This window comes from Elaeis guineensis, chromosome 1, assembly GCF_000442705.2.
Source record: "Elaeis guineensis isolate ETL-2024a chromosome 1, EG11, whole genome shotgun sequence".
Classification (NCBI taxonomy): Eukaryota; Viridiplantae; Streptophyta; class Magnoliopsida; order Arecales; family Arecaceae; genus Elaeis; species Elaeis guineensis.
In genome coordinates this window covers 113,983,302-114,002,425 of record NC_025993.2, presented here as the reverse complement: position 1 = coordinate 114,002,425, position 19,124 = coordinate 113,983,302, and the positions used below count along the sequence as shown (strand labels likewise).

General features: G+C 36.6%; 1 protein-coding gene across 4 annotated transcripts; it reads right to left on the bottom strand.

Moving 5' to 3' along the window:
- Positions 1–200: 200 nt before the first annotated feature.
- LOC105038638 (CMP-sialic acid transporter 5) lies at positions 201–17,179 on the bottom strand. 4 transcript variants are annotated; one of them, XR_012142485.1, is made up of 17 exons: positions 16,692–17,179; positions 15,976–16,249; positions 14,618–14,734; positions 14,186–14,246; positions 12,648–12,721; positions 12,468–12,512; positions 11,876–11,935; positions 11,464–11,586; positions 10,512–10,589; positions 10,245–10,314; positions 3,568–3,675; positions 3,273–3,406; positions 3,119–3,195; positions 2,614–2,662; positions 2,460–2,523; positions 474–773; positions 201–344 (listed from the first exon to the last, which is right to left on the bottom strand). XR_012142485.1 is itself a non-coding variant. In XM_073260349.1 (16 exons), exons 2-15 carry the CDS (start codon positions 16,141–16,143, stop codon positions 2,473–2,475), a joined length of 1,215 nt encoding a protein of 404 aa, XP_073116450.1. In that variant the 5' UTR covers positions 16,144–16,249; positions 16,692–17,179; the 3' UTR covers positions 388–773; positions 2,460–2,472. The 4 variants fall into 4 exon arrangements, 1 of the variants encoding a protein (XP_073116450.1); XR_012142486.1 differs by lacking the exon at positions 201–344 and adding an exon at positions 1,695–1,868 and having other exon boundaries at positions 388–773; XR_012142487.1 differs by lacking the exon at positions 201–344 and having other exon boundaries at positions 388–773; positions 2,409–2,523.
- Positions 17,180–19,124: the final 1,945 nt, after the last annotated feature.

Here is a 19,124-nt window from a genome sequence, read left to right as displayed (position 1 = left end):
AGTTTTGTTCCACCACCCCTCTCCTTCAATAACAGGTCATGCACCTTTAAATTTTCCAAAGCAGCACAACCCATAATGGCAGTGGTAAAACTAAGAAGGATAGGTGAAACCCAAGGATAATGGAGTACAGTGACCAATCTACCATCATCAATAGTCCATATGATGCATATCATCACCACGGAAGCACATATGCACAAGGCTTTCCTGAAGAATGAGCTATTGCAAGCAGGGACTGGAGTTGAAGATACCTCCCACATACTTGGCCCTCAGGTGGTCTAGCTAGGTGGTCTAGCTCAGAGTGTCAAGTGTCTACCGATTAAACACATTCTACCAACACAAGATACCTGATAAAGTTGCCCGAAGAAATATACAAGGATGAGAAATATGTCGACATAAAGAATCCAGACCTCTTAATCACATGAAAGAATTAAGTCAGAAACAGAATACAACAGAGGAAAAATGAAACACTATGCCTGTCATCTGATCACTAGGGAATTCCGGTACAAAAAGAATAAGCCAGCAGCTGACAATGTGACTTCTCTGCAGCCTGAACGCGATCTTGGTCCCCCACAACCTTTCTAGGCAATGTCTTATCTTGCCTTCAGGAAACCTACAACCTTTTTAGTTGCAGGCTAAAAAGACATATATATATATATATATATATAATTCTTGTTTTTCCTTTGTGATGGTGTTTTTCTTTTCCATTATTTCCGTTAAGAACTGGTTCATCTCTAAACCATACCCCAACAAATGAATCTGTTTCAGAAAAATACCTGCAATAGGAAAAATTCTTAACTGAACATCTAACCTTTCTACCAATTCCGTAAGTTCAAGATAAGCATAAATGAAGGCCACAATATGTAGCTGAGGATTAAAGTATGCATGCCAGTTGAAATTTTTGGCTTACAATTGATGTGGCTGCTAGAATAAATATAAAATATTATCCATGCTGTACTAATACTTTTATAATATCCATGCTCTATTCATGCTACACTAATGCACTTGGCCACTGGATTCACAATGTGTCCTATTTGAAACATTGCCAACAAATGGTTTAAGCATTTATCTCATCAATACATACCTCACTTTTCACAACACAGTAATGCTGCTTGGTTGATATAGGGCAAATGACCTAGTATGAGCTCATTTCAAGGATCATCAATTTTCAAGCAACAAGCACCAGCTACGCTTTTAAAGGTTTAGCTCATAATGTTTTATATTTGAGGCATGTAGCAACAGTTTAAGCTGACCTTGAACCCTAATTTTCATTCTTTGTTTCATGTTCTACTAGATTCTGCTGTTTTAGAACGGTACATGGTGCCTGAGCTCAGGCAAGGGATAGTAAATGCAAATACGATGTATAATATTTTAGTCAGAGTTAATATTATTAAGGACGTATATTCTAAATATTATGATTGACTGAGTTAGTTTGAGAAATAATACGTTCTAGATATATTATGCACATAATACTGTTAGGACTGTAATGATGTGTAGGTTCTTAGCTCAAAAATTTATCATTGAATGATGGAAGAGAGTACCATATGAAAGGAGGCACTCTAAATATATGACATGGCTCAAGATTTACTTGGTGTTCCACACCAACAATATGGCTAGAAGCTGCTAAAGAAGGAATCAAGTTGTCATCTACATAGGATGTTGACATAACAAGAAACAAATGATATAGAAGGATTCACCATATCGACCCATAGATCTGGTTGCAAAACCCTTTACATTTGGTTTACAGCAACTTGCACAGATCCATTCCACCTCCTTGTTGCCAGATGCTTTCAAGATTTCATCCATCAGGATCGTGATTCTATTTATATCACTTTTGAAATCATTAGCTTGTGCTTCGTTCAGCCTTTGCCCTATTTAAATTTGAACAATCTTAATGTTAGCTAATCAAGTAAAATAGTTTATGTAAAAACTCTTTAAATTTGCTGCCGCCTTCTAAAATTTTCTGAAGCAGTTCTCCTCCAGTTCCTGCAATCACATGTTCCCACCTCGTGCATCTATACTTGGATAAGCATGATAAAGATGGTTACTGTTACTGACTGCTCAAATTTTGAGGATACATATCTAACAATTGTCCTACATGAGAGGAAATTTACAATCATGTTCATGCCCCTCTCCATCTTATTCTGCTTAATGTCCAGAAACTCAAAATTTTTTCATTCAGGTAGGACAAAGAAAAGGTTCTTAGGTCATATGATTTTAAAAAAGAAATGATGTGTAAACTTATACGGCAGAAGGTGCTACAGTTGGAGCAGGACAAGTTGCAATTCTGAAATTTCACAACAAAAAGTTTGAACTTCCTAAATGCATGGATGTGCATGATAGATGTAAAAAAACATATGAACATGGATGTGCATGATAGATGTAAAAAGCATGTATGTATGTATATGTACATGTATGTATATATGTATGTATCCCAAAAAATTCAGAATTGGGGGGCATGCCTCCAAAGTAACACTATTTGGGCAGAAGTGGTTCTCTCTCATCGGGTCCAACATGGTGACTAGCCTGCAAGTGAAAATTAATGTGTAAGTTATTCAAACTGTAAAAAAAACTGTTTAACCATATATACACAACAATAGCGAAAATGGCCCTTACATCTTCAGCTGCACCAGCAGTCATATTTATAAAAGAAGCTTCCTTTGACCTGAAAACAGAGACAACCCTGTTACCTTGGGAAAGGGGGAAAATTGGTAACATGGAGAGCAGCTTATAAATTGGAAAAGCAACGGCAAAGCATGAATTGTGAACTTCTAAAGTATCAGTAACTATTCAAACTCCTGGTTCTGACTAAGATATGTGATAGGAAGTGCCTGCTAATTACATCAACCTTTTTTTTTTACAAAATGAAGTTTGTGATTTATATTAATGAAAAATGCAACATGAATTATTATGCCCATCTCGAAACTAGGCAACAGTTTACATACAGAAAGTATCTTGTGTAAGCTAGATAAACTAACTATATTATGGAACAACAAGGAGTAAAAGGATAACCTTAAATGTGGTACGACTGATAATCAGATCATCATCAAAAGAGATATCAACAGAACCAAAGAAATCTCAGAAGAGATATCAACAGAACCAAAGAAATCAAAGAACATACCTAAGATTTTGAACATCCATCATTTCTAATGTTCCATTTGGTGCCTCATCTTTCACTTTTGCAAGTGGAGAAAAGAACTAATACAAATTAAGTGTCAGTATTATTAATGACATAAACATCTCAAATTTTAAAAAGTTATGTAGGTGGTAGTCACCTGGTGCATCGATATAAACACTATTGAGATTCCCAAAATAAAATTTATTGTCAATGTATGACCAAACAATGCAGCAGATGCTATCCCAGTAAAAATAGTGGCAACAGTAGATGAATATTTCTTCAAAATTGTGTCTGTCAGCATCATGTAAGTCAATTTAATAGTTAGACTAGAAGCTCAAAAAATGAAATCTAGAAACCAAACACAGACATCAAAATTTGATAAGAATCATCAAATTTGTTTAGCAGCAGCAAGAAATCAGCAAACCAAACACAGAACAAGAACTGTAGTTTACCTGCATATTTGAAAAAGAATGAAGAAAGTATGCCCTGTGCTGCATTGTTGCATATAAGAAGCATTGTGGCCTTCGAGTGGCCTTGAAGGATGTCAAAACTACCAGGCCCTGAAAACATTTGAGATACGAGAGCAGATATTGATCACCAAATAGTTAAAATGCACTAGCATCGTTGCATCCGTACAATATTTCAAAAATAACAAGATACAGAAATTCATAATTCATGTAACACAAGCATCAAATGTATAGGTAATTTTAGTTTTCACAAGTTCTGTCTCATCGGCAAATTGAATGAAATCAGAACAAAATCTCAGATGAGACTACATGGATAGAAAACTCCCCAAGTATTTATGATGCTATCAGATGGTATTTTTTTTTTTAACTATGACAGGTATCATAACAATTATATGATACCATTACTATTTTTAAAGGAAGAACTCAGCACTGATTCCATTGCTTCCTATAAGGGATGAATTCAAAATTTGTTCAGCAAACACAAAGCTTCTCTTTCCATATGCATAAAGAACAAGAAGACAACAAGTGGGACTCTGAAGAAGAGTTTGTTTCAATACTATCTGGATACTTGCCAGGACAAGCAGACCCTTGGACAGCACAAAGCATGACATGACACGTATGTAGAACGAAAAATGAAGTATGATGCTTACAGGAATCAGAAGTGTTGGCACCTCAGTTTCTGAAATGTCTTGTTGTGGGTGTCTGGTGCAAGTGATGGCACTTCAAAACTCAATCATCTCAAGGGCTAAACAAGAAATGTCACCATTTTCTTCATTGTCTTTCACATATTATGCCATGAACAAAGTACCATTGCTAGTTTAGTCTAGTATTCATCACTTTTTGATATATATATATATATATATGTTATTATTTACAGACTGTTATCATACAAAACCACCTTACCACCAGACATTTTAAAAGTTTGTATCATATAGTCTGGACACTTGGAAACTTCAGACCTAAGCCAAGTGCACACAGTACTCAGATTCTTTTGCATGAAGTAGATTAGCAAGGCTAAACTAAGATGCGCAAATGGAACTACATAACCCACGTAATGGTTGATAAGAACATCTGATTGTATCATATATAGTATTTACTGAAAATGACATCTAATAACCATACAACACAATGAAGATGTATTAGTTTTTTGGTCTATATTTGTCTGTTTCATGCTTCAATTAATTTAGAACTTTTGCTATGAGAATAGTCTCACTTTCAATATGAAATTAGTTAGGACTCCACATACATGAGGATCCCTACCCTTTTGCGGGGCAGTGGCCTGCAACAGATAATGCCTCTCCCCACCGCCCCCTCTCTCTCACACATGCACAGACATTCCTCTTAAACAGTATAAACAAACTGATGCAAGAGCATCTAAGCGGACCTTTTAAGTCCAATTGCGCCAACTACATCCATTGGACCAGCTTATTAGTTATTAAGAGCCTGGTCTTTATATTATGTTATGTTACATCTTATGTTCTGTTTTAAGCTACGGCCAACAATTACGTTCCAAGTCATTTAAAAGGTCAAGTAACTTGCATGCAACCTTTTTAATGAACTTGGATGGCAAAGATTTTAATAAAAACTCATGTAATGAAGAGCTGTGATGCCAGGGTTAGTAGAGACCTGCTATAGAAGGTCATCTAAAAGTCTTTGTAAGCATCCTTTTTTTGCTGTCTTATGGAAGATATACAGATCTGAGAATTTCCTTGGGACTTAACCCAGAAAGTTTCGTTGCCAAATCAGTTTTATATTTTCTTGGTTGTAATATCTTCTGCTCTTGCTGGAATTCTGTTTTCATCACAAATCAGTTGAGAAGACACCTCACCTAGGGATGCTTCTTTTCCACACTCACATCCCCCCAGACTGCCAAGGGACCAGAGACACCCACCCAATCAACTAGGAGACACCTTTCTTGATGATTGGATGCAGCAAATGGATGGATAAATGCAGCCCTGGATGTAGAATTCTATGATAGATCGGTACATTGTCAAGTTCATTTGGATTATCTTGATTTCCAAAAAAATCTGGATTTATCTAAAATTTCTCCAGCTCACGGATAGGAATTTCTACAAGCATGGTCAAAGAAGTCAGAACTAGTGTTCAAGCACCAATACAAAGTTTCACAAAACTTGTGGCCATTCTAATGGTCAGTTTCATGTCCAGTTTACAGCTTGGCGCATTGATGAAGTTTAAATTTTATGTACAAATGTATGTTGATGAGCTGAGACACCTAGATCCCAATGTCAGTCAATGAATTGAGCTCCAGAGCTGGCTAGTTTCACATATATAACATAGAAAACAATTGCATCTGAGTGTGTAATATGATTTGATCAAGAATCCTACAATGGGATCTCAAATCATAAAACAGTGCAGATTGCATGATGAATCATTCAAATCTAGAATCTTGATTGATCATGATCTAAACCATTTAAAATGCCGAAACAACAAATCAAATATTTTGGAGGTTTCTTATCTGTGCATTAAATGGTGTTATATGATGAATTACTTCTAAGAGTAATATACAATGATTTAGTTTAATTTGTGGCATAGAAATACCTGTGTCTAGTTTTTGTCCATAAGTATTTTTGTAGATAGTGATGAACACTGCAGGTTACCAATTTTAAGAGCAATATACAACAATTTAAGTTAATTTATGGCAAAGAAATTGCCGTGTCCAGTTTTGGTCCACGGGTGCTTTAAGATGTGTAGATTGTGCTCAACACTGTGGCTTGCCAATCTATGTTTGATCACCATGCATGTTTCTGACCTAGCTTGACTACCGCCCTCCATTGTAAGACCTCTCGATGATGGTTAAGAAGCTACCATAACATTTGATATTTAACTCTTTCTTCTTTTCTTCTTTTTTTTTCTTTTTTCTTTTTTTTGTTTGGGCAGAGGGCGGGGGGGCTGTTAGAGAGAGGTCAAAGAACCTAAGAAGTATTATCAATTAGAAAAATGGGACATCCAATCTAGAGAATCCAATTTGTTAATCAGGATACACAATATAAAAAATAAAATAAAATTTGATATATCTTATCTATGCATCTACTGGTTAATAATGGTAAAATACAATTTATGGTGGGGAATCCTTTTTTGCCTTTTGTTTTTCTTCCTATCCATCTTTCTTCTTTCTACTTTTTTTCAAAACAAGTGGCTGCTGTTGTTACTAGTGACAAGAGATGCTATGCCACCTACCACATGAGAAGCTGCTAGCCTGCTACTATGAGTGGCACCTAGTGAGGGATGCTATTGTTGCATCAAAAACGTATTTGAGCATGATACCATAAAATGTTGGTACCCATGGATGTTCAAGTCAGGTTATGCATTGCATGTGTTCTTCAAGGTCATGCCAAAGTAGGAAGGAGCTTAATGGAAAGGCTCAAAATAATGACATGATAATGAAAGTTAAACTAAACACCGAGTTTGGTTCACAATAATAAAAAGTACCTTAATAAATTCAAAATGGAATCGGAACAGAAGATAGGGAATAGGAAATCCATCTCCATTCAATTGTTTGAGCACAAAATGAAGGAATGCATAAGAAAGGAAAGGCAATTCCATTTGATATTTCATCTAACCAAGTATATTTTAGAATGAAAAAATATATTATTTTCTGAATATACACTAAGGAACAAAACAAAATTTTAAATAGATATTAGAGGGAATTTTACACAAAGATTCAATCAAAATGGCCTCTTTTTACGGATGACCACTTCGCCATCTTCATTTCAAATTCTGTCTCCATACCCAGCAAAATGTCAAATTTACCCTATGACCTCTTGCAAACCACAAAACTACCATTCATTTGGATCTAATTCAATGGTAAATCTCAATTTTACCCTTTCTATGTAGCGGAGCCAGTATATTTCTTTCTCATCATTTTCTTCTTGATTTCCTTCCCCCATCCTTTTTTTTCCTCAATGGCAAAACCCTCTTATCCACACCACCACCTCATCCCTCAGAGACTCTCTCCTCCTCCCTCTCCTCCTCCAACTTCTTCCATCTTCTCTTTGTTCTTCCTCTCCATCATCATCATCAGTTTCATGTTCAATGGCCTTTGATCCATGGCGCCACTCATGATGACACCATGATGGACGTCTTCTTTAGTGCCCCTTGCATCACTTTCTTCAATGTTGTTCTCATCTCCCTCCCCTCCTTCCTGACCATGCTTTTGGAGCCTTATGCTCCATCACTTGCCCAACTTTCTCCAGCTCTAGGCCCCCAAGTGGCACAATTGTGCTTCTCTTCATCCAATTACACCACTTCAAGCTTGTCGGATCACCAGCAAAACTTCTGAAACAACATCGGAGGCAGTAACCACCTTATCTCACCCTTCCTCTTCTTGCCCCTACTGACAGCCAACATTTGTTGAAGTCAACACTCATCTTGGATGTGTAATTCAAATCAAGAAGCCCTCCAATGCCACCACCATGGCTTAGTTAAGAAGACTGAGAGTAAACAATGATACTGAGGAATGACTCAACATCATATAATCACCAATTTATTTATCAATATATATACCAGCTTCTCCCAAAATAAAAAAATATCAATTCTTAAAATGCTGATAAAAATTATATGAGTTCACTTAGACCGATATAATTTTTATCGCTAGAGGTGGCAGATATAGCTCTTGTCAGCTTAAATTAAACTCACCAAGACTCAGTGTGGTATGGCGGTTCAGACGTCCAAACATCACCATAACTCAGTGATGAGGAAAGAAATGTAGTTATATTAAAAAAGGAGTCAATCTTTGACTCAGGTCAGCAGATGGATGAGCGAGGCATATACCAAATGGTGTATTGTTATGTTGGAAAACACCTTGTTCACGAGATGGCAACATGGAATTGAATGATGGAGCCCCATGGAGGAGGATGAAGGTGAGCTAAAAAGCTCATCTCTTTTCAGGTGAGGGACAGCATTGAATCAGGGAAAGGTGGTGAAAGCAAACATCTTGGTGGTGTTATCAAATTTGGTTGGTAAATGAAGGCATGTCATCCAAGGGGGGAGGAGTTAACAAGATTCTTGGTAGAAATCATCGCATGTCATTGCCCACAAAGAGGAACATTGCCTGTTATTGTCAAGGGATGCCATGGAGTGAACTTGAAGTTTCCATCGATGAGCCGAGATGTCAGTTTGCATCGATGTTAAGCATTGATTGACATAATATCATTCATTAAATAAATTATTTTTTTATTCCAATATTTTTAATAAATACTTAAAAGAAAGGTCATAGCAAAGAAATTGCAATTTCCTCTGTTGCACAAGCCAAATATTGAAATGGGAACGAAGCCAGAATTCCTATTCCATTCAGCTGTCATTCCATGAACCAAATGTAGCAAAAAGCAATAGCTGAAATGCTGGATCAGATCTGGAGAGCAACAGCTTCATGGATAGTGATGAAAAATCCCATGATCATGTGGTGGTATAAACTCGAGTTTAGAGTCTAATGTCAGAAATAATTAAGAGAGGGAATCAAGGTGATGCATTGAAGTTTACAATGGTAGGAAAATTGTAGATTGGAGTCACACATCTTATATTAAACCATTGAGGATTTATAGCACATCAAGATGCAAAGTTAAAAATTGAAAAGGAATTGTATCCCAATAAAACAATTGCCGCATAAAAATTCCATGTACCAGACAGATGGGGAGGAGTTAACAAGATTCTTGGTAGAAATCATCGCATGTCATTGCCCACAAAGAGGAACATTGCCTGTTATTGTCAATGGATGCCATGGAGTGAACTTGAAGTTTCCATGGATGAGCCGAGATGTCAGTTTGCATCGATGTTAAGCATTGATTGACATAATATCATTCATTAAATAAATTATTTTTTTATTCCAATATTTTTAATAAATACTTAAAAGAAAGGTCATAGCAAAGAAATTGCAATTTCCTCTGTTGCACAAGCCAAATATTGAAATGGGAACGAAGCCAGAATTCCTATTCCATTCAGCTGTCATTCCATGAACCAAATGTAGCAAAAAGCAATAGCTGAAATGCTGGATCAGATCTGGAGAGCAACAGCTTCATGGATAGTGATGAAAAATCCCATGATCATGTGGTGGTATAAACTCGAGTTTAGAGTCTAATGTCAGAAATAATTAAGAGAGGGAATCAAGGTGATGCATTGAAGTTTACAATGGTAGGAAAATTGCAGATTGGAGTCACACATCTTATATTAAACCATTGAGGATTTATAGCACATCAAGATGCAAAGTTAAAACTTGAAAAGGAATTGTATCCCAATAAAACAATTGCCGCATAAAAATTCCATGTACCAGACAGATGGGCTCAAAACCATGACCGCCAAAGAAAATTTTCCTTGTTTCTCATGAAAAATTAAAGGAATTGTTTATATTACATAGACCATGCATATAGCCATTAACTTTGATAATGCAAGGTACACTGTCTCAGTTTCAGCCCCATACCGATGCCATCCTGTCTCTATATCGGCACACCCAATATGGGGGTCCGTTCGGCATAAGTATTGGTATGCCCCCCTTACTGGTAACGGTCCCGAACTAGTATGGTACAGTACAGCCTCGTACCAAACTGGTACCATCCGGTTTGGTACAGTATGGCGTACCTTGTTTGATATTGATTTCAATCAACCAGAATGCTCCCCAAGTGACTGATTTATGAGTCAAGATTATGTACCTTTGAAAATGGCAGTTCCTAGGATGGCAAGAAAGTTGAATATTGCTCCATAACCATATAAAAATAGGTTCTGCAAATGGTGTGAGAGAAAATCAGATGGTAACTCTGAACATAAAATCATCATATAATTAATCATCAGATTCTACTTCGAAAGAAGAGGTAAATATCTTGTGTCGCTACATACAAGTATTCAAGCAGAAGATGAATCATCCAATATCATTTTAAAACTTTATTAGCAAGCAGGTGCATTCAGAGGCAAAGCATCACCTGAAGATATATACTTGTCTCGAATTGGCTCTTTAAAGCATACTCATTGTAAACTGAGGCCAATGATGGAACAGTGACCTGACATTCAATATTACCAAGTCAATATTTTTGGCAGCTTAACAAGAATATATTACCTCAAGCAAAGTCAGTAGCCCATATTTTCACTTCAAATTAGCAAGTTACTTCATTAAAACACGTAAGAACCATTCATTCATTCTAATTTCATTTGGCCAACAAAATCATTTGGAATATAAGCCCATCATTTTTCATGACCAGATAATAACCATATTGAAACAAATTATAATACCACAGTGATGTCAAAACTATAAGCTCACCTGGATTAGACTCACAAGATGTCAAATATGCTGAAAAGTTTTTAAGAAAATTAGTAATATGCTTCTCCAAATTTGCTAACTTTCTAATCAAACAAACAAAAGGAAAACCGGATTTTTCAAGAAAAATGAGCCTTCCAATCAATTTTACATCCAACCGAACATACCCTAAGTTGAGCTTGCAGTATTTCTAAAAAAAAAATAAGAAAAATTTCAAGTACTTGGAATTTGTATAGCAATTTTGATTGAAAAAAATTGTAAGTGTCAAATAAGCATGTGGATGCACTGAAGAAGATTCAAAATAAGAGGGCTAATTCAAACTTCAAGAAAAGTGTCAGAGATAAATAGATTTAGGCAACATCAAAAGAAAAAAATAATGTACTCAATATTACACACGAAAAATGTACAGCAAAATCACGAATCATCCATTATGAGAATGTCAAAATCATGGAATGATTTATCAAGTTTCTATATTCAATCACCTGGCAGTAACTCAGCTTAAACAAATAACTAAAAAAAAGGGCAACATCCTCATCGAGTTAGCATGCATGGAATGATCAACATAAAACCTGAACAAACCAGGATTCAAAAAAATAAATGACATAGTTGATTGAACTTACAAAAACTACTGTATATATGTACGCAACCGTTGCAACTGGAAGACCAAGTGTGGTAGCACCCTCAGGCAGTGACCGGAGCTGATTAACACTGATTCCAATTAGCAAAAGTGCAAGAGCCTCCCACTGCCGTCAACAAGGAGAATCAGAAGGAGAAGAATAACAGGCAAAAAAGTCAAGATCAAACCATTGGCAATGCATATCACAAAAAACACCATGTAGAATGCAAAACTAACAGATATCAGAATAACCCAATTCTTTGCAAAAGTTTCTCATAACAAGTCCTAATAGATATCAGCACAGCATATAACATCTAAATTTTCATACAAGAATACCTGGCCATTTTTCTCTTCATATGCTTTGCCAATTAGGATAGTAAATAGGTGAACAGAACTCATCTCAAACTCAAACTTACCTGAATTACGGAAAAGCGCCTTCTCATTATGATCTTTAAGAGGACAGCTATTACCAAAACCTGCACGAATTCAGCCAATACTAAGCACTTATCATTTGTGTGCTTCTCTAGGTTTCATGATGCAACAACAATCAACAGAATGAAGAGGATAGAACGATGCAGCATGAAATATAGGACCAGATTTTGAAAAAAGCACACATCACCAGACACAAAATGCAAAAATATGCACTTGAAAATCAGCCATTAGCCTAGTAAGAGAATGAACATCATAAGTTGTCCATGATAGCACACATCACCAGACACAAAATGCAAAAATATGCACTTCAAAAGCAGCTATTAGCCTAGTAAGATAATGAACATCATAAGTTGTCCAGCATCCAAAAAAAACAAAAAGAAAGAATATCGAACATGCACCATATTAAGGAACATGGGAATAAAAATATTAATGTCAAATGATATAGTCAGATGCAAAAACTGAAATGAGCTGTTGGAAAGACTATATTTTAACTCCACCGTTCTCAATAGTTTTTCTGGGAAAAAAATCTTCATATAAAATGAGATCAGGAATTGAGAAAATCATACAAAACAATACCTTCAGATTGCTCAACATTTTCACAGTAGCTGGATTGAAGTATAACTGCATAGAAAGGTAATAAATCAGATAAGCATTCAAACTTGATATCAAATCTCCACCATTATCAATCATCCACAACAGAGAATGAATAAAGTGTCAGGCAAAAAATTGCTGGTGCAGCTGAATGTAGACTCATACCTGCATGATAAACTTTAGATAATTGTTGATGGCATACAGAAGAGCAGGAACAGCAAGAAGGGCATTATTACGAGCTGCCTGTAAAAGAATAACATAGCATAACCTGATAGTCAGATGGTATCACCGATATGTGACATGCAAAAGGCATAAACATTAGAAGTTGTTATAAAACTTCAGATGAAAAATTCCAGCATGTCAGAAATTAAAAAAGAAGTTAACAGTAAGTAAATTGCAATACAAATGCTGCAAAGATGGCAAGAATGAGCAACAATTGTAGCCAGATCATCTAATAGGACACAGAATTGAGCTTTGCAGTACCTTGAAGGACTGGCCCTCTTTTGCTTTCTTTATTATTATCTTTCTATAGTATATTCTTTTTGCAGGGTGGGAGAGATAAGAGAGAGGAATAATAAGTCAAAAAACTCAATTTGACATGTTCACTTTTAGATGAATATAAAAGGATGCACATGCATGATTATCACCTATCTTGAAAACAACAATCTCAAGCTCAAGGTTGAAGCAGCTTAAAATGGGAAAACCTAAAAACATTTAAATTTGAAGTTATGTTTCAGAAAAGGAATTATCATCAATTTAATGTTAATATATGGCATTAAATCTCAGTATGAATTCTCATGAATCATTATACTCAGAGATGCATTGTTTCAATCTGTCCAAATGAAGAAAATCAAGGACCGATAGAATATGTATTGATAAATCACATAATTATGAAACACGCCATTCTTCACAAAGTCCTTTCTTCTGTTTGTGATGGTCAGATGCTTAACAAAGTTAAAAATCAAATTGAAAAAAAAGATAAGATGCCTACATGGAAGAACATTTTTGGGTAAAAAGAATTCCCCCATATATGTGTGTGTGTGCAAATGTATGTGTATGTATATCTGTACATAAAGTTACACCTAATGTAACTTTTATAGAGTTACACCTTTTGAATTGGATGATGAGGGTCCTACATCACATATCCAAACTGTTGAACATAATATACTACCCTCTAAACTACTTACATGCCTAGAACACTATGAAATGGTGATCCCTAGCCTATGCATCAAGTCGTCAAAAATTGGACAGTTTAAATAACATGAAAAATTGACCACTAGATTGTGTAAGTTAAGGATCTCCAAATCATATGACTTCGGTATGTAAGTAGCTTAGAGATAGTAGATCACATCCAATGACTTGAATCATTGATGTGGGAACCCCATCATCCAATCCAAAAAAGGGTGTAACTTTATAAGAGTTACACTGGTGTAAATTGATCCTGACTATACATACATACATATGCATAAATATCCATATATGTGCATATCCATACACACATACATGTGTGTGTGTGTGTGTGTGGTGTGTGGGTGTGTGTGTGAGCTTGTGAATGAAGACAATCATAACTAACCAAATGAATATGGAAAAAATGAAAATGATAGGAAAGTCTACAAGCACAAAGCCTGAAGATGAAGATATCATATCAATAAAGTAAAGGTTATATCACCATGATCTCTTATTTTTAACATGTAAAGATAGACTTGCCTGGATGAATGTAGAAACTGAAAGTAGGGATTTCTCTCCAACCTTTTGATGTCTAGCCTGTGAAGTCACAAAGGCAGCTAATCTTAGAAATGTATATGGGAAAAAAATTAAGTCACTGCTATGGAATATTCTTGCTAGCTTTGCATCTGGTATAGAGCTTGTGACACAAGTAGAGATGGGTATAACCATACAGCCAGACCCAAAACCATTACGGTACCATACAGGCTATCCTCTTCATATGTGTCAATTCATCATGCAACAATACTGGCTATTTATTTGAGAATGTGGCAAGTAGGTTCAAAGGTAAGCCGATGTACAAGAAAAAATGATTTGGCTAGTAAAAAAGCATATGCTACGGTGCACATAAAACCAACATACAACCAATCAACCATAAGAATTATGATGATGATAACAGCATTAACACAAACCTGGAACAATAGCATGACGATGGCAAAGAGAACCTTTGCAGCCTCTGTCAAAAAGTTAACACTGACTGGACTAAACATGAATTTCCCATCCACCTTAGACATATAAACTAAAATTGGCTGCAGCAAATGAGAAAAGATTGTTAAGTACAATCAAGTTTGGACTTTTTCAGAATGAATTATAAATAACAAAGGAAGAAAAACAAAATTTTCAAAATTCTACATGTTTTCTCATAGTTATCTAGAAACAATGGTTAAGTCTTTGGACTGCTAGGCCATTAACCGCTGGTTAATAGTTTACCAAGCAAATGTCAAGTTTTAATAGTTTGTCAGCATTTGCATGGTATGCATTTGGGCAATTACAGGAAAACATGTCATGTTTGTCCTCTAAAAATGTATAAGTTAAAATTTACAGTTTTCCTGAAAATAAAATGCATATTAAAAAAGGAATCACAGATCAAAAGAATTTTCTAATTTTTTTTCAAAAGCATGAGATATTTCCCCAGATTACTTTCATTATAGAGAGTCTCCCTTGGAAATTGATCTAGGTCTCATTAGGGGCTCTAGGTCAGGTAAAATTCAGTTAAAACTCTTACTCTGGATCCAATTATAGTCACCACATCTAAAGGATCTTGTCTTCAAATCCAATAACCCCTTCTAATCTTGTGGTATGTCTTCTCTGGTATATGAATGAGATGCATCTCTTTTTTACAGGCACATCATGTGAAGATGAGATATCGTGGCAAAATGTATTATGCCAAAGAGAGGAGCTCAAAGGTCATCTTTTATTTCATTTCCTTAAGTTTTGCTGAAGGCTTAGAACCGGTTGAGTTTAAACAATAGTTTAGATCAAGTAGTAGCTTCCCCAACATCCAGGTCAGCCCTTTCAATATACGTAAGGGTCACACCATTCCAACTGATGGATAAAAGGATTGTTTGGACATCTACAGAAATGAGAGAGATATGTACAAGCATCCTTGTAAGGAACACTTCTTTAAGTTCACATAACATAAACATTTATGGTAGTCCTCTAGGACAGTTTGATTCAAAATCATCATTTGGACAAAAGTTCAATACATTAGCTTTGAATTTGAGATGTCATTAGAGGATCTCTTTTGAAGATTCTTTCCTAAAAAAGCCTGTTTTGCAAACTCATTTAAGGAGGCATACGTGGTTAAGCCCCAGAAAGGGACAAGTCAAAATTCTCTTGGAAAGAAAGTTAACCTGAGAATGCAATCTCGCTTCAATTTACCACCAAGAAATCACGAGGCACACAAGCTTAGTTCAAATTAGACATCTTGAACCCTTTTTTTCTCCCAAAAAGGAAAGTGAACAAATAAAGATTATTCAATGTAAATCACCTGCAGGCCAACCAAAATGCAGTCACCTACAACGAGAAGAATGTTAAGAGCACGAGTCTTTGATGATATCTTGCTTCTATGCCTGTCGTATGCCCTTGACACAGTTCTGGTGCTTGGGGAAAGCAATTTGGAATGGCAGACACTGCATTCTATCATCCCGTTTTTCATCTCAGCGATAAGTCTTTCCCAACTAAAAGATGCAACTACAGTACTGGAAGATTAAAAAATTGAAGCTTTGTGGGCAATGGTGACATCAGAGAAAACCCCCGTACACCTGAAAACAAGTGATAATACTATCAGTTAAAGACCACCGGAAAATACGTTAGATATAATAACAGGAAAAACAATCAGCAGGAGAAAACTAAATCAGCTCAGAGTCGAAAACATAAATATATAATGACCTATTCCCGAGCTTCTAATGTTACCAATGGTGCGCATCACCCCAAAAAAATCCTCAAGTTCGACAACCAAAAAGGCACTTTAGAAAAAAGTTGAATTTTTGAACTGGCAGCACAAACAATAAACAATTTCAAATTCAAATTAGTCTATGTTCCTTCCTAACAAATCTAGCATTTACCAACGGAATATAGAATCCCCAGAGATACCAAGAAACGGCCGCATCTTTGCACCAACTCCATTGAAATCCAAGAAACCCTCAACAACGACCATCCAAACCGACAACCCAATTGAAATTGGAACAAAGAAGTGGAACTCACCATGATCGCAGCTCCAGATCTATCAATACCGGAGATCTCCACCTCAAAGAACCCCAATTAAGCACTTCTGACCTGTTAATCCGAAACCAGAGATAATCCGATGGAGACAAACCTAAAACCCAATTCCAAAATCCCGCATTCGCTTTTCACCGTGTCGAGGCGCCGAGATCTCTCTCCCTCCCCCAATCAGATTCGAGCAATCCCTCGCTTCCCCGATCCGCACCGACGGCTCCACGGATCGAGCCGAGCTCGCAGCAACGAGATCCAGAATCGAAGAAGAGATCAAAGAGATCGGAGTGGGAGGGAGAGATGAGAGAGGCGGGCAGAGGACGTGGGCGACGAGTTTGGAAGCGGTGGGAAGGTGTTTCGGGTTATTTATAGTTTATAGGTGCCGCGTCTCTTTTGCTTAGAATTCACAGCAGAGTCTTCGTTCTTTCTTCGCGAGCGCTTTGCTTGGTTTCTCTCTTGCGTTTGGTGCGCTGGGAAGCGAACCTCGCTGGAATTTTCGTAAAAGAACAAGAGAGGAGGAGTGGAGTTCCGATAATGCCCTTGACATTGCATGGCGGATATTGGGTTTTTGGCGAGATATTGTGATATAGTGAGGGTGATTTTGGAACGTGATTTGTTGGCTGCCGACTGCTGCTGCTGCTGCTGCTGGCTGGTGGGATTTGTCTGGGGTTTGTCATTTTTGGGTCATGCTTGGTGCGACTCATGAAGTTGGAAGAACGCATGATGAGTGGAAGTTGGTGCTAAATTTAGGGTTTGAGAATGAGCGGATCCAGCCAGATCATATTCAGCTCAACAAGACCCAGAAATTTGTGCAACGAGTTGGTTAAAATATTAAGAACATGTGCTACAAAATTGGATTGAAAAGCATATGAGAATCATGAATTCGGCTGTCTATTTTAATCGTCATCCTAAATTAACCAGGCTCAGCAGAAATCTTTTGGGAAGAAAAAAATAACTTCGCAGATCCTCCTTTCTTTTTACAATCCAAAAGCCAGAATCTGGATTGGATTTGCATAGACTGTTAGTAAATACAAGTTAGATAAGCCAACCGGCACAAATTTGGTTAGGGTCCTGAGTTCGTATAGGATTTTCAGCTTTATTCTATAGAAATATCCAGACATGCCCTAAATACTAAAAGGGATGAATATATTTTGAATCATAAAATATTATACAGTACTCGATAAATATAATTGACAACTATGAACAGCGATGCACTATATATTGCACACAATATTATATGCATGACACATAAAGCCATGCTATTTGACAGTTGTTCATCTTCATGATCGAATGAAGTTGCAGCTATGAAGCGTTATATAGCACCTTACAGCACAAACATGCACCGCAGAGGACTAAACTCCACTAAAGTTATCAAGATCCAAGCTTTTGATGGTGGTGGTCATGCTAGTGGTTGCTAGTACTAAAATCCAGCCATGTTCAAGTCTAGCTTGATACAAACCTGGGCTGTTTCCATGAATTAAAATTCTAAATATATATTAAGATATTCATTTATCAATTATTTGTGAACAGATAACACTGAATGGCCATTGGATCACCAAACAGCTTGATGCAGCTTTGATTGTCCAATTATATACATGAAGTTGCATGAAGATGTACAATGTGCTTGAACAAACACGGTCTCTTCCAGTGACTTCATGCATGTAGACGTGTGATCAAGTGTCCGAAGCTTGACCTGCTTTGCTCCTCAAGTATCCATCCTCTGGGCCTTGATGCAAGAGTATTTTAAGACTGAGAAATGAGACCTTCAGGTCTCTCAACAAGTATTGGTCTAAAAACGCTAGACAAAATCGTTAATGAGATATAAAATCATTGGTAACCATGGTTGATCGCATGTTTCACAGCCATTCATATAATACACTGTCTTATATGTATGCATGACTCATATAACACCCTTTATTATTGCATGGATATTACTCCTATGATTTTAATTTGTTGCAGTCGTATCGGTGGACATTCTCTTAGGAGGAAATCAGAGCAATGGAAGTGGTACATGTAGCTCTAGGAATACAACAAAACATGCTGCCCTGACATGTTGAAGCCAGAAGCCAATTAGCCTGCATGCGGGGTCCCTAAGACATGAGCAAAAATTGGTAGCCTTAAAAAAAAAAAGGGAAGTCGAAATGAGTCAACTTCCTTGGACACTAAAACACTTGCAAGATGGAGTTTTAATTTATCAAGCAGTATTCAACTGATGTAGCCAATATATGGTTTCAAATAAACTGATAATGCAATATGAACTGATGCAGGCAAGACATGATTTATGTCAAAAAGCAACTCACTTCTACTTGTATGCTAGAAAAGTGGATTTGTAATGCTACCTCTTATACCAAGTCATACCGTCACGCATAGTTTGAAGACTTCATGGTGGAAGGTTATTTACCTCATTTCTGGAATGCGGGACTG

Coding starts and splice junctions, on each gene's coding strand:
- LOC105038638 (XM_073260349.1), bottom strand. CDS start 16,143: ATGAAAAACGGGATGATAGAATGCAGTGTCTGCCATTCCAAATTGCTT. Junction 10,590..11,463: donor ACATATATACAGTAGTTTTT/GTAAGTTCAATC, acceptor ATTGAATGTCAG/GTCACTGTTCCATCATTGGC. Junction 3,196..3,272: donor TGTTTATATCGATGCACCAG/GTGACTACCACC, acceptor AATTTGTATTAG/TTCTTTTCTCCACTTGCAAA.